We start from the raw sequence: 15,529 nt of genomic DNA, 5'->3' as shown, positions 1-15,529 counted from the left end.
AGCCCTGCAAATTATAATTGAATTCAGATGTGGGGGTGGAGGGGAGAGGCAGGCCTCTTTGACCTTTTCTTTCCTACAGAAATCTGTATAACCACAAGCACATTCTGTCCGTTTCTGGTTAAGAATGTATACAAAGGAAAATATATGTTGATACATGTGTGCATGTTCAATGTATGCTTTGTTTTTAGTGAAAAAAATGTTCACACTTACATTTGAATTGGATGGACATGTGAGTCATTATTTGGAAACCTGTCTACCACAGAGGTTAGAACATTGTACACTGAATCTCTGAGTTCGGAAGTTAAATCCCCAAATGAGGCTTAATCGGGAAAATGGTCATGCTGGTACTTTAGTTTCAGTTCAGCAGGAAGGCGGTGAAACACACATTTAAACTGGTCTCAACACTAGAGTATATTTAAGAGTGCAGGTTAACTCACCAAGTAGAACATTGGGCTATGATTAATACCTGGTAAATGACTCAATCGACCAAGACATAGCCTGTAACAAAGGGAGCTATAGAAATCCGTATTCAATATGCCGGTTGCATAATTATAATTACAATTGGTTATTTACAACATGCTTAATACCCAGAAGTTTTTAAGCGCGGACCCTGGGATCCAACCTGTGTTGCTCAGCGTCGTCTTGCTTCCAAGGGACTGCGTTGCCCCTGAGCTATCCTCCCGAGGCATTTTTGAATCCAGGCAGTGTTGACTATGCCTATGAAACTTCCTAAAGTACAAATGTGTGCTTTGTTAATGCTTTTTTGTGAAAGTGCTGTGTAACAGACCACACAGCAATTACACTTGCAGAAGCCCAGGAAGGCAGCACTCAAGTAACATCAGTATTGCATGGTGTAAACTCGTGAGGGTGCAGCAGGTGCTACTGCATACTATCCAGCAATATGTTTTTGTGCTAAAAGTCTATGTGTATCTCCCCGTTCCTCAGCTTTTATTAGATGCCAGAAGCTGCAAGTTCCTAAGAGAAATCAAGGCAGCACTATGCACATTAAATAGAGAACCACACCCATGTTGTTGCTTGGTTTGGGTTTGCTTTTCTCAGTTTATGGAAACCTTCATGAAGGCAATATTCACTCTGCTGTTCCAAATATAAAATCTATGAGGAGGTGATTTTAACCACTCTCTGCTTATAATGTGTGGTTAAAAAAAGACCATTTACAATGGTAATGTGTATTTAATATTGTTCTTGAATTTCATAGCAATTAATATAAAGTAGTCTTTCTTTAGGGGTGGTAATTAAGCATGCAAGGCAAGACGTCAGTTAGAAACTCTGGTTTATAAACTCATTAAAATCGTTTTCTGTGGCACCACAGCTCATACGCTTGGCTGCCTCTGATGATAGTCCCCCAAGGCGGAGAGCGATATGTCTGGGCCAGCTTTTTGTTTCATTTTACAAACAAATGAATAGTGGCTCTTTTTGCATCAGGTTTCTGAGCATATCTTTCAGTTGCAACGTGATCTATAATAAACTACTGGCAAAATGTCCCCCGTAATGGCTTACATTTGCTCCTTTTTCTCTTTACATAGTTAAAGCTGAAGTCCTTCCCGTTCAGGGCTCAGAAATATCTTTGCAATGGGCGGCTAATCCTGTGCTGGAGGCTTGATCAGAAGTTCAGACTTGAGCAGGGACACTATACCTGCTCTATTATTGCACATTACCCTTACTTTTATTTGAACAGGCCTAGAGTCAGGTTTCATCAAGATCTGCTATCTTCATGTATGGGCAAAAGACTTCCTACATTGAATTTAGGACCCTCCCATCCCCTGCAAACCTAAGTACTGAAAGCAGTCAACGCGTTCAATGTATATTCTGTACAAGAAATTCAAAATACATAAATTGCATAATTCAAATGCTGTAATCTTCAAAGCATGTTTTACTCTGTAGTAATTAATCGAGAAGGTCAGTACATGAAGTTCGTGCTCGACGTGTTTCGTGGATAGCATTCCCCTTCTTCAAGAACAATTAACACTATAAAAAAAGGAAATGACTCCAATGATTTGAAAAGAAAACTTTGACGTGATGACGAAAGAAAGGGAAATTAAAAAAACCATAATTCATAGTGATCCCAATGCATATGTATATTAAAAGACAGCTCATGAGTGGTCCCTGATAGTCATGAAAACAGTTTTAGGATTGTACAAAGTGCTAATATGATATAATGGTGAACCAAAAGGTGACGTAACGAGTTTTATACTTAAGCTTGAAGACTTGCACCGTCTGTTTTTATAACCCATACTCGTGAGGTGATTATCCCTTAAAGACCAAGCATTAAACCCAAGGATAAGGGACATGATTCCCTACCTGACCTTATATTTGTAGTCATAACCGTACACTATAGACAGGAAGACAGGATCAAGTGTAGAGATTAAGCTCAAATATCAAAGCACACTCGTGCCCTTCTTACCTAGCACTTCCGTGTCGGGAAATGTCAGATCAAGAGTATTCCAATCATTCAATGTGTCCAGACTGCAGAATATCCACACAGTAATGTTCATCCACCACTTCTGCATGCCTGTAAGTAAATCCAATTATGTCATTATTAACCCTGCAGCCCGCAATGCCCTTGGGCTGCCAATGTGGAAATGTAATGTAATACTGCCACCGTATGACGTACATATTAAACATGTCTAAGATGGGCACGAGTGTGCTTTGGTAATTGAGCTTAATCTCTACATTTTCAGTTTAGCACCTAACCATGTACTCTTTTGACACCACGCATGCAGATCCGGTCTTCCTGCCCATAGTGTACGGTTTTGACTACAAATATAAGGTCAGGTAGGGAATCATGTCCCTTATCCTTGGGTTTTCCACATACTTGAATGCTTGGTCTTTAAGGGATAATCACCTCACAAGTATGGGTTATAAAAATAGACGGTGCAAGTCTTCAACCTTAAGTATAAAGCGCTTGATGTCAACTTTGGTTCACCATTATATCATATTAGGACTCTGTTCACTTCCAAGACTGTTGTCATGGCTATAAGGGACCACTCATGAGCTGTCTTTTATAATATACATATGTATTGGGATCGCATATGGATTATGTTATTTAAAAATGTGTTTATTTCTCTTTTTTGAGTTATCACGTAAACGTTTTTTTTTCTTAACAAATCATTGGAGTAATTTCCTTTGTTTATAGTGTTAATTGCTCTTGAAGAAGGGGAATACTATTTCCGAAACGCTTCCGGCACGAACTATATGTACTGGCCTCCTCTATGAATTACCACTGAATAAAACAGGCTTTGAAGATTACAGCATTTGAGTTATTCAATGTATGTATTGTATGAGTTGTATTAGGACAAAAGTGCAAATGTATGGAATACATTCTGCTGTTCTGACGTTGTGACTCTATTGCATTGTCTTAGTTGGACCCTTAGGGTGAGCTGGGCCTTTTTCTCTCATATGTCTTTCAGGTACAGAGGAGGCTCTCTGAGGCTGGTTGCTTCCTTGTTGGCCCATGCAGTGGCTTTAAGTGCCTCTGCAGCTCTGGGTTGTTTCCCTCACTACTCGTGGAAGACTTCACATTTTAAATGGTATTTTCTCAGAGTTTCTGGGCTGCTGTTATCTTGTGATAAGTAAGAGGGCTATTACAGTATGAATGCAAAACAAGGCCTGCATGTGCCTTTTTAGGTTCTATCTCTGCTAGGATTTCGGCACAGGCTTGGTACATCCTTATAGAGTATGGACTTGGATGGGGAAGATGGACAAGGAGCTAATGGCCCGATTACCTAGTGGAGATCTTCATTACTCCAAGTCGTCCTTGTCACAGTTCTTTATAATCCTCCCGCCGAGAGCCATTTTGTTTTAAGTCACTTGATAATCAAAGAGTAAGTTGCAATGAGTCAGAGGTGCTTTCATAACCATCTAAGGGGAAGAGTTTTGTTTAAAAAAAGAAATGTGAAGAGAAACATATATTTTTAGGGGGCTTGGGGATAACCCTGTGTCTCAGCTGAAGACTCATTTTATAACCTCGTATAGTAAGGACTGTGGTGGTGAAGACTTGGACTTGGAGTTCTGAAGATTACTGGTAACCAATTGGGCCATTCCTAAAACTCATAATTTTGTTAAGGATTCCCTGCATGACTACATATGTATTCATGTATCGATTTGAATGTTTTAGATAGTGAATTATTAGCACATTGAAACAGCTGCACCCTGTGGGTTTGTGCATTACCATATGATGATTATGCCAAGTATACACCATGAAATGGTGGCATGTAAGGCTCTGCTTGACATATGACAGCCAAAATACATTGGCTTTGCCAATTCTTCACATCACTGATTCTCTTTTGGTTTTCCACCTTTTTGTTTTCATGCTTCAAACTTTGTGATTGAATTTAGCACCCGGTGCTAAATTTCCATAGTTGAGGAATAAACTAAATGTCACTGCTTCGAAAGGCTAGCAAGATTCACCCTTTTGGCTTGACCTTTGTAGTTGCTCCTCATCTTAGTTGCTCCTCATCTCACAGATGGTGTATCTTTTCCTTACTGTTACTTTTGCTGCTTTGCACTCTACTGGGCTTTGAGATCTCATTTAGAGAAATCGCACAAAAGTAAGCAGATGTCCTATTATGTTAGGGTTTTCTCGTTGAAGTAGTCATTTGTGCCTTTCAACCAGTGAACATCTGTTGCATTCTTAAGGGTGATTTTCTGGCATCTACGCTATTTGAGTTGTTCCTTCTAACGCTGTTTATCTTCACATCTGTTTCCTCATCCAGGATACCTCCGAGAACAGAGAACAATTGTTGATGCATCAGGGTCACCCGTATCACGTCAGTTGTGCAAACTTTTGGCTGAACTGTGTGGATACTGAACTCCCATCATCATCTTGCCAACAAACATCGGATCTCTGCACCAAACCATTGGAACCAACAGAATGCCCTGGACTTAAAAGCCTTCTTGAAGGCGCTTCCTGACCCATTTACCTCTGAACATTTCTCTGCACACAAAACACTTGACGAACCCTCTGGGGCCACCATGGATGCAAGAACATCCTTTTTGGTCTTCTTTGGAGACCTCTTCCCTTTAAAGGAAATTGACGCCCCTGCTTTTTTGAGTTCAAGATAGTCCAAGGTTTGTAGGACCTGTTCTAGTCACCTGAAAGTCCTAGGCCTTGTTACAACATTTCAGTTCTGTACCTCTTTCTTGGACATCTTTGCTTCCATTCAGGGCACCACGCTTCCACTGGGTTTCTTCAACACCCTCAAGTGGTCTTCACCAATTCTAAACAGGAGCATAAACCCACATCATCAAGAATCCTACCTCACTTGACATTCTTTTACCTGCAGCTTCGCTATATCTCAGGTGTGATCTGCTGGCATAATGATACCTAACGTTGTGTATTTGATCCATACCACTTTTAATGCACATTCTGTCACTTTTTTCCATTGTTTGTTCAGTATGCTTAGTTGGATTTCGATGTGTTCATTTCATGTTCAGGCCAGCCTCTGCTGCAGGGCGTGCAGCACTATGATTAGCCAGTTACACTCTGTAAAATGCAGAATATCCATTATTGGGCTAGGAAATCACTAGGAAAGAGGAGATAGTGCCATCAAGTTCACCTCATGGCTCCTTTTTGGTTGTACTTCAGCGTCCAGAGATTGGAAATCTCCATTTTCATAACCCAATTACCAATTCTACAGTAAGGCAATCCCAGGGGGCCACCATTAGGGGGCATCATATTAGTCTGGATAACATAAAATATGTCCTTTATCCATGGGATGGGCAGTTGAAGGGGAATGGCAGGTTTCCTGAGACATCATACATCATTTGCTTGTGCCAGGAATATCATGGCGTATTAAAATATGGTTTATATGTATGACAGCCAAACCTAATGGCTTTGCCAACACTTTTTCACAATTGTTCTCACTTATGATTTTCTCCGTTTTTCAGACTTTACTCTTTCATGCTTTGTTTTCCGTATTTAGCATCAGATGATCAATGTAATTTCCATGGCAACCTGTAACAAAACAGTACAAATGCTCTGCACAATAACGCAGTTAACCACAGAACATATAGACTCATTGAAGGGCTAACACTTTAACCAAAGACAGAAGACTTACAACTCTTAACTTATATTTTGAAACTCTTGGTATGGTGGCTGACTATAGCAGAGAATGAGCAATCGACTGTGGCCCTACAGAGGCAGTAAAACAAGACCAGGATCTCCTGAGAGGTGAGTAGATGCTTATTTCTGGCGTTAGGAAAATAGATGTTTGCCGTAGGTCCATACTTATTTATCGAGTTCAGAGTTTGAGATTGCGATCCATCTCACGCAAACCAAGGTTCTTGCCTTAACCTCTTCTAAGCTTTCCAAATTTCTGTGTGATGAAATCTGGAGAGCGAGCATTTCAAAGCAGCACATCCTGCGATATTTTTATTAAACCAAGTACTTGTTGAGTTTGTGAAATATTAAGAACCTGCCTTTTCCCTTTCTACTTCTTCTCAACTAATGAACACCAGTTTACCATGATCACCCACTGATCAAACGCCAAAAAGCCACGTGACAAATATGGCCTGTACAAAGCCATTTAACACAACATCTCAATGTCCCTGGTCTACGAAAGGGACACCGGATGTTGGATGTTGAATGTTGGTGTTGGCCAGTGGTGGTCAGACAAAACTGTGTGCAGTAGCCTCATAGATGGGCAATGTTGACTAGTTGTGCAGAAATTACCAGTATCACTACATATTATCCCCACCAAAAATATCGGCGTTTATACGGTCGTCTGGAACGGCCATGGGTGATATTTTTGGGCGTGATCATTTTTGGGGTTTTTAGGAGCAGGGGTTGAGGGGGTGTCTACTGCAGGTTCCATGCCTTAATATCGCAGCAAAAATATGGTGATATTTTTGTATGGCGATATTTTTGCGGGGATATTAACACATGGAACCAAATTGCCTTCGTGCCGCTTTGGCATTTTCATCACCTATAGATCTCGTTCACTGGTGACTGGTGACTGGAGTCGTAGCATGCAAGTCAGTGCAGAAATCTAAGGGGAAACAACGTTTTGTGGGTTCGGGGAGGGCTTGGGGCTTCTCCCGCTGAGAATATGTTTCAAATCATTTTCAAAAATGTTACATTTTACAGCACAAATTTCAGAACTTTTGCATACAAAGCCTCAGAACGTACAATCAGTTCTGTAGGAAGAAAACATGAAATCCAAGTTAGGTCAGCAACAGTAGATGTGAACATTTTGCAACACATATTCCTGCTGCCTGTGAACAAAATAAATCATGAGGCTGTGGCGCAATAATAAAGGCCGGGATGATGGTTGTTCCTGAAAAAATCACCAGGTCCGCCGCAGCAATATATGCCAGCACTGCCACTGTTAAACACACTTTCATGTTGCTGTTGCCCCTGTTTTAACGTATTTCACCCTCCCTGACACTGATCTCGCCCATGTGGCTCTCAGTGCACAGTTATGCCCTGATAGAGATCTAAATGACCATTGTCTCTCCATATGTGGCTCACAGTGCTGATTTCGGCCCCATATGGGGCCACAATGCACTGTTCTTCCTTTCAGTAAGTGCTTCTCAATGCTCAGTTCTGCCTACATGTGACTCCCAGTGGCCAGGTCTGTCCCCATTGGCCTTTCAGTAAGTGCTTCTCAATGCTCAGTGCTCCCTCCTTATGACTTTCAGTGTCCAGTTTATGGATAGGTCACTAGGAGTTGGCTTTAATCTGTGGGGGGCAATTACTTTTTCATGCTAACCTTCAATTAAGACCTGAGCATTTGGACACAAAAAACTAACGTTGATCTCCAATATGCCTGCAGATGGGTGGCAAGTAAAAGCAACAGCTCCACTGACCTGTTGTTTCAAAGTGTATTTTGGAAATTACATGGTCCATACAGTCAGTCAACCAAAATATGCATTTTAGTATGCACAGAATAATATTTGCATATAAATATAAAACTGGAATAAAATCCAGAGTAGTCTGCTATACTACAAAATAAATTAAAATGGGACTATGACAACTGTGCTAGGCCTAAAAGGTTAAATGGCTATGGTGAAGGGTCTAACCAGGCTGAGACACCAAATCCTCTGGCCTCTCGAAATAGCACACAAAAGAATACTGTGAGATTTGTGATAAGCGTCAACCCAGAGGCAATAATCATATGAGGCGATGTTGTACTGTTGAAGTTGGTTCCAGAAAACAGGCCATGCCTACATGTGTTTCGCGCCACAGCACTTCTTCAGGGTAACATGTGTTGGTAATTCCTTTAACATGTAATATGTATGTATACATTTACATGAAGAACTTAAGTTATCAATTCCAAATCTCAAAATGACTCTTATTCTACTTCAAAATGTCAAATCTGAAACCTAACAAGGTCTCTCCATTCTGTTGCATTCTAAGACTCAAAACAATATTGGATCTCGTGTTAATGCTCCATTCTCTGTTTATGGAGGCTTCTGCACTTTTCTAAATTGTGCTTGTTACAGGTAACCACTTCTGGTATCCAATAATGATAATGGATGTTCGTATTAATATGAAACAGACCTTTGCAGGAAAGTCTGTTTGCATTCGAGTCCTATTTTGAATTACTTCCTCCGTTTACATTCATATTCCCTTCACTGTGTTGCTGCTTACAATAATTCTGTAGTTTCTGAGGATGATTTCATATGCACATGTCTGGGTGTGGGGATAATACATTATTTTTAGTTTGGTTGTAAAGTACAACCTTTCAAATATAGAAAGAGTAAAAAACAGATAAAATACAAACTTTTAGCTGCAATTTATTGTGTACCTAAAATTCTGTGTCCGAGTGTGATGATTCGTCACAGTATTCACATTTCAATTTCCTTTCCATTAATAGCGTTACATCAACAGTGTTAAAATAGGTTAAAAGGATTACAACATGGTATAGATCAAAGGGAAGATCAAAATTGATTTGGTATGATGATTTTCTTACACATTTTATTCAATGTTTTTAATAGATCTAAGAACAAAACAAGAAACCAAAAGTGCAGTGATGAGCTCATGTCAATATATGCCTTTTCGACAGCAATGGCAAAAAGTGCTATGGGGGTCATAAGTCTATTCTATTACTGATATTTCTTAATATTTCCATGTATAAATGCATTGTAAAACTTTATTTGAGATTTGTCATTATACAATTCCCACAGTTGTCTTAATTGCCCAATACGATCATGATTCCAACTGAATCTTCAGCCGCAAAAGTTTATTGTGGCTAGATTGAGTGAAATCTGGTTTGCATTAAAAATCATGAACCACATTCGGTGTGGGGATAACGATTTAAACTCATGAAAAGAATTCTGAAAATATACCTTTCTCAGTGACAATAATTTGGTACATTCAACAATTAAGGGGTCGATTCATGGAATTAATGTGCGCCGAAAATTCCCGCGCAGAGGTGCCAAAACGTGCGAATCGCAGGAAAAGTGCGAAAATCGCAGTGTAAGTGTGAAAATCGCAGGAAAACCAGTGCACAGCGATTCATCGAAGTCCGTGCGCGAGAAAAACATTGGATGTGCGCTAAAAATGTGCGCCGTGCACGCCGGCGCACAGGTCATCCAACAGCGTGCGCCACGGCCACTGCGAAATCGCACATAACGCGGCGCACATCACAAAAGTAGTTGGAACACGGGGCGTAACACTCGGAATGGGGAACAATGCGTGAAAATATGGGCGTCACGGGGGAAGTACAGGAGGCAAGTGCGCGGAACGCCCACACGCTCGCCTACAACCCGTATTCATGGAATCGAATAGGGCAAACCAGCGCACGGTCAAAGACGCGCACAGGGCCAAACAAGTACGCCACAAGAAAGCAGGCGGTAGCGCCCCTGCGACTGAAAAAAATGTGCGCCAAAATGTGCGCTAACAAAAAGCACCCATATACAGCCATGATGAATGGCCCATACAGTGGCCCTCTAGGACAAATGAGGTGCAAAGGGGCACCGACAAACACGGACACCCGCTGTGTGAAAAATAGCATGTGCGCATTTTCCTGGGTGCGCGGGAAGTTCCACATGCGATTTGTCTGGGTATGTGTACTTCGGGGTGTGCGGGAAGTTCCACACGCGATCAGCCTGGGTACGTGTACCACGGGCTGCGCGGGAAGTTCCACACGCGATTGGCCTGGGTACGTGTACTACGGGGTGCGCGGGAGGTTCCACACGCGATTGGCCTGGCTAGGTGGGGGTGCGCGGGAAGTTCCACACGCGATTGGCCTGGGTACGTGTACTTCGGGGTGCGCGGGAAGTTCCACACGCGATTGGCCTGGGTACGTGTATTCCGATGTGCGCGGAAGATTCACACGCGATTTCTGCAGGGTACGTGTATTTCGGTGGTGCCGGGGAATGCTACACGTGATTTGGCCATGTGGGTCCCCCCAGGTGTTCCCTCTACACCCTCCACGGCCCCTGCAGGCAGCCCACACCACAGGGTACTACCCTGCACCCCTGCTCATGTCCCATAGGCAACCCATCCACCATGGCAATGCCCACCAGCCAACCCACATGTCACCTTGCACTACTGATCACCAACACATGTCTCCCACAACCCTCACCACCCAGCCACCAGGGGCAGCCTCCAGCAGGCCCCCACTCATGTCTCCCACCACCCCCATCCCCCAGGCACCAGGGGCAGCCTCCACCAGGCCCCCACTCATGTCTCCCACCACCCCCACCCCCCGGCAGTGCAGGGGCAGCCTCCACCAGGCCCCCACTCATGTCTACCACCACCCCCACCCCCCAGCCACCAGGGGCAGCCTCCACCAGGCCCCCACTCATGTCCCCTATTACCCCCACTCCCGAGCAGTGCAGGGGCAGCCTCCACCAGACCCCCACTCATGTCTCCCACCACCCCCACCACCCAGCCACCAGGGGCAGCCTCCAGCAGGCCCCCACTCATGTCTCCCACCACCCCCATCCCCCAGGCACCAGGGGCAGCCTCCACCAGGCCCCCACTCATGTCTCCCACCACCCCCACCCCCCGGCAGTGCAGGGGCAGCCTCCACCAGGCCCCCACTCATGTCTACCACCACCCCCACCCCCCAGCCACCAGGGGCAGCCTCCACCAGGCCCCCACTCATGTCCCCTATTACCCCCACCCCCCAGCAGTGCAGGGGCAGCCTCCACCAGGCCCCCACTAATGTCTCCCACCACCCCCACCCCCCAGCCACCAGGGGCAGCCTCCACCAGGCCCCCACTCATGTCTACCACCACCCCCACCCCCCAGCCACCAGGGGCAGCCTCCACCAGGCCCCCACTCATGTCCCCTATTACCCCCACCCCCCAGCAGTGCAGGGCAGCCTCCACCAGGCCCCCACCCATGTCTACCACCACCCCCACCCCCCAGCCAGCAGGGGCAGCCTCCACCAGGCCCCCACTCATATCTCCCACCACCCCCACCCCCCAGCAGTGCAGGGGCAGCCTCCACCAGGCACCCACTCATGTCTACCACCACCCCCACCCCCCAGCCACCAGGGGCAGCCTCCACCAGGCCCCCACTCATGTCTCCCACCACCCCCACCCCCCAGCAGTGCAGGGGCAGCCTCCACCAGGCCCCCACTCATGTCCCCCTGCACCCCCACCCCCCAGCAGTGCAGGGGCAGCCTCCACCAGGCCCCCACTCATGTCTCCCACCACCCCCTACCCCCCAGCAGTCAGGGGCACCCTCCACCAGGCCCCCACTCATGTCCAACTCATGTCTTCACCACCCTCACCCCCCAGCCACCAGGGGCAGCCTCCACCAAGTCCCCACTCATATCTCCCACCACCCCCACCCCCCAGCAGTGCAGGGGCAGCCTCCACCAGGCCCCCACTCATGTCTCCCACCACCCCCACCCCCCACCAGTGCAGGGGCAGCCTCCACCAGGACACCACTCATGCCTCCCACCACCCCACCCCCCAGCAGTGCAGGGGCAGCCTCCACCAGGCCCCCACCCATGTCTCCCACCACCCCCTACCCCCCAGCAGTGCAGGGGCAGCCTCCACCAGGCCCCCACTCATATCCCCCTGCACCCCCACCCCCCAGCAGTGCAGGGGCAGCCTCCACCAGGCCCCCACTCATGTCTCCCACCACCCCCATCCCCCAGGCACCAGGGGCAGCCTCCACCAGGCCCCCACTCATGTCTCCCACCACCCCCACCCCCCAGCAGTGCAGGGGCAGCCTCTACCAGGCCCCCACTCATGTCTACCACCACTCCCAGCCACCAGGGGCAGCCTCCACCAGGCCCCCACTCATGTCCCCTATTACCCCCACTCCCGAGCAGTGCAGGGGCAGCCTCCACCAGACCCCCACTCATGTCTCCCACCACCCCCATCCCACAGCCACCAGGGGCAGCCTCCACCAGGCCCCCACTCATGTCTCCCACCACCCCCCTCCCCCAGCCACCAGGGGCAGCCTCCACCAGGCCCCCACTCATGTCTCCCACCACCCCCACCCCCCAGCAGTGCAGGGGCAGCCTCCACCAGGCCCCCACTCATGTCCCCTATTACCGCCACCCCCCAGCAGTGCAGGGGCAGCCTCCACCAGGCCCCCACTAATGTCTCCCACCACCCCCACCCCCCAGCCACCAGGGGCAGCCTCCACCAGGCCCCCACTCATGTCTACCACCACCCCCACCCCCCAGCCACCAGGGGCAGCCTCCACCCGGCCCCCACTCATGTCCCCTATTACCCCCACCCCCCAGCAGTGCAGGGCAGCCTCCACTAGGCCCCCACCCATGTCTACCACCCCCCAGCCACCAGGGGCAGCCTCCACCAGGCCCCCACTCATATCTCCCACCACCCCCACCCCTCAGCAGTGCAGGGGCAGCCTCCACCAGGCACCCACTCATGTCTACCACCACCCCCAGCCACCAGGGGCAGCCTCCACCAGGCCCCCACTCATGTCTCCCACCACCCCCACCCCCCAGCAGTGCAGGGGCAGCCTCCACCAGGCCCCCACTCATGTCCCCCTGCACCCCCACCCCCCAGCAGTGCAGGGGCAGCCTCCACCAGGCCCCCACTCATGTCTCCCACCACCCCCTACCCCAGAGCAGTCAGGGGCACCCTCCACCAGGCCCCCACTCATGTCCAACTCATGTCTTCACCACCCTCACCCCCCAGCCACCAGGGGCAGCCTCCACCAAGACCCCACTCATGTCTCCCACCACCCCCATCCCCCAGCAGTGCAGGGGCAGCCTCCACCAGGCCCCCACTCATATCCCCCTGCACCCCCACCCCCCAGCAGTGCAGGGGCAGCCTCCACCAGGCCCCCACTCATGTCTCCCACCACCCCCACCCCCCAGCAGTGCAGGGGCAGCCTCCACCAGGCCCCCACTCATGTCTCCCCCCACCCCCACCCCCCAGCAGTGCAGGGGCAGCCTCCACCAGGCCCCCACCCATGTCTCCCAGCACCCCCTACCGCCCAGCAGTCAGGGGCACCCTCCACCAGGCCCCCACTCATGTCTACCACCACCCCCAGCCACCAGGGGCAGATTCCACCAGGCCCCCACTCATGTCTCCCACCACCCCCACCCCCCAGCAGTGCAGGGGCAGCCTCCACCAGGCCCCCACTCATGTCCCCCTGCACCCCCACCCCCCAGCAGTGCAGGGGCAGCCTCCACCAGGCCCCCACTCATGTCTCCCACCACCCCCTACCCCCCAGCAGTCAGGGGCAGCCTCCACCAGTCCCCCACTCATGTCTACCACCACCCCCACCCCCCAGCCACCAGGGGCAGCCTCCACCAGGCCCCCACTCATGTCTCCCACCACCCCCACCCCCAGCAGTGCAGGGGCAGCCTCCACCAGGCCCCCACTCATGTCTCACACCACCCCCACCCCCCAGCAGTGCAGGGGCAGCCTCCACCAGGCCCCCACCCATGTCTCCCACCACCCCCTACCCCCCAGCAGTGCAGGGGCAGCCTCCACCAGGCCCCCACTCATGTCTACCACCACCCCCACCCCCCAGCCACCAGGGGCAGATTCCACCAGGCCCACACTCATGTCCCCCTGCACCCCCACCCCCCAGCAGTGCAGGGGCAGATTCCACCAGGCCCCCACTCATGTCTCCCACCACCCCCACACCCCAGCAGTGCAGGGGCAGCCTCCACCAGGCCCCCACTCATGTCCCCCTGCACCCCCACCCCCCAGCAGTGCAGGGGCATCCTCCACCAGGCCCCCACTCATGTCTCCCACCACCCCCACCCCCCAGCAGTGCAGGGGCAGCCTCCACCAGGCCCCCACTCATGTCTCCCACCACCCCCACCCCCCAGCAGTGCAGGGGCAGCCTCCACCAGGCCCCCACCCATGTCTCCCACCACCCCTACCCCCCAGCAGTGCAGGGGCAGCCTCCACCAGGCCCCCACTCATGTCCCCCTGCACCCCCACCCCCCAGCAGTGCAGGGGCAGCCTCCCCCAGGCCCCCACTTATGTCTACCACCACCCCCATCCCACAGCCACCAGGGGCAGCCTCCACCAGGCCCCTACTCATGTCTCCCATTACCCCCACCCCCCAGCAGTGCAGGGGCAGCCTCCACCAGCCCCCCACTCATGTCTCCCACCACCCCCACCCCCCAGCCACCAGGGGCAGCCTCCGCCAGGCCCCCCCTCATGTCTCCCACCACCCCCACCCCCCAGCAGTGCAGGGGCAGCCTCCACCAGCCCCCCACTCATGTCTCCCACCACTCCCACCCCCCAGCCACCAGGGGCAGCCTCCACCAGGCCCCCACTCATGTCTCCCACCACCCCCACCCCCCAGCAGTGCAGGGGCAGCCCCCACCAGGCCCCCACTCATGTCCCCTATTACCCCCACCCCTCAGCAGTGCAGGGGCAGCCTCCAGCAGGCCCCCACTCATGTCTACCACCACCCCCACCCCCCAGCCACCAGGGGCAGATTCCACCAGGCCCCCACTCATGTCTCCCACCACCCCACCCCCCAGCAGTGCAGGGGCAGCCTCCACCAGGCCCCCACTCATGTCCCCCTGCACCCCCACCCCCCAGCAGTGCAGGGGCAGCCTCCACCAGGCCCCCACTCATGTCTCCCACCACCCCCACCCCCCAGCAGTGCAGGGGCAGCCTCCACCAGGCCCCCACTCATGTCTACCACCACCCCACCCCCCAGCCGTGCAGGGGCACCCTCCACCAGGCCCCCACTCATGTCCAACTCATGTCTCCCACCACCCCCAGCCGTGCGATTTGCCTGGGTACGTGTACTTCGGGGTGCGTGGGAAGTTCCACACGCGATTGGCCTGGGTATGTGTACCTCGGGGTGCGCTGGAAGTTCCACACGCGACTAGCCTGGGTACGTGTACTTCGGGGTGCGCGAGAAGTTCCACACGCGATTAGCCTGGGTACGTGTACTTCGGGGTGCGCGTGAACTTCCACACGCGATTTGCCTGGGTACGTGTACTACGGGGTGTGCGGGAAGTTCCACACGCGATTAGCCTGGGTACGTGTACTTCTGGGTGCGCTGGAAGTCCCACACGCGATTGGCCGGGGTACGTGTACTTCGGGGTGCGCGTGAACTTCCACACGCGATTGGGCCTGTGAGAGTGGGGTA

General features: G+C 50.9%; 1 protein-coding gene and 1 long non-coding RNA gene across 5 annotated transcripts in view; one reads left to right on the top strand and one right to left on the bottom strand.

Annotated features, from left to right (window-relative positions):
* Nucleotides 1-8,756, top strand: part of LOC138492150 (synergin gamma-like) — a 102,303-nt gene extending 93,547 nt beyond the window's left edge. For all 4 annotated transcript variants that reach the window (XM_069619150.1, XM_069619151.1, XM_069619152.1 and 1 more), the window contains one exon: nt 4,734-8,756. In XM_069619150.1, coding sequence (XP_069475251.1) covers nt 4,734-4,931 — 198 coding nt within the window. In that variant the 3' untranslated portion in view covers nt 4,932-8,756. The remainder of the gene's footprint in view (nt 1-4,733) is intronic.
* LOC138492152 (uncharacterized) overlaps nt 1-15,529 on the bottom strand; it is a 181,652-nt gene that overhangs the window by 127,992 nt on the left and 38,131 nt on the right. The window lies entirely within an intron of this gene.

This window comes from Ambystoma mexicanum, chromosome 10 (genome assembly GCF_040938575.1).
Source record: "Ambystoma mexicanum isolate Mex_15411 chromosome 10, UKY_AmexF1_1, whole genome shotgun sequence".
NCBI classification, from domain to species: Eukaryota; Metazoa; Chordata; class Amphibia; order Caudata; family Ambystomatidae; genus Ambystoma; species Ambystoma mexicanum.
The sequence above is the reverse complement of the archived record's forward strand: the minus strand, read 5'-3'. Positions and strand labels throughout refer to the sequence as shown.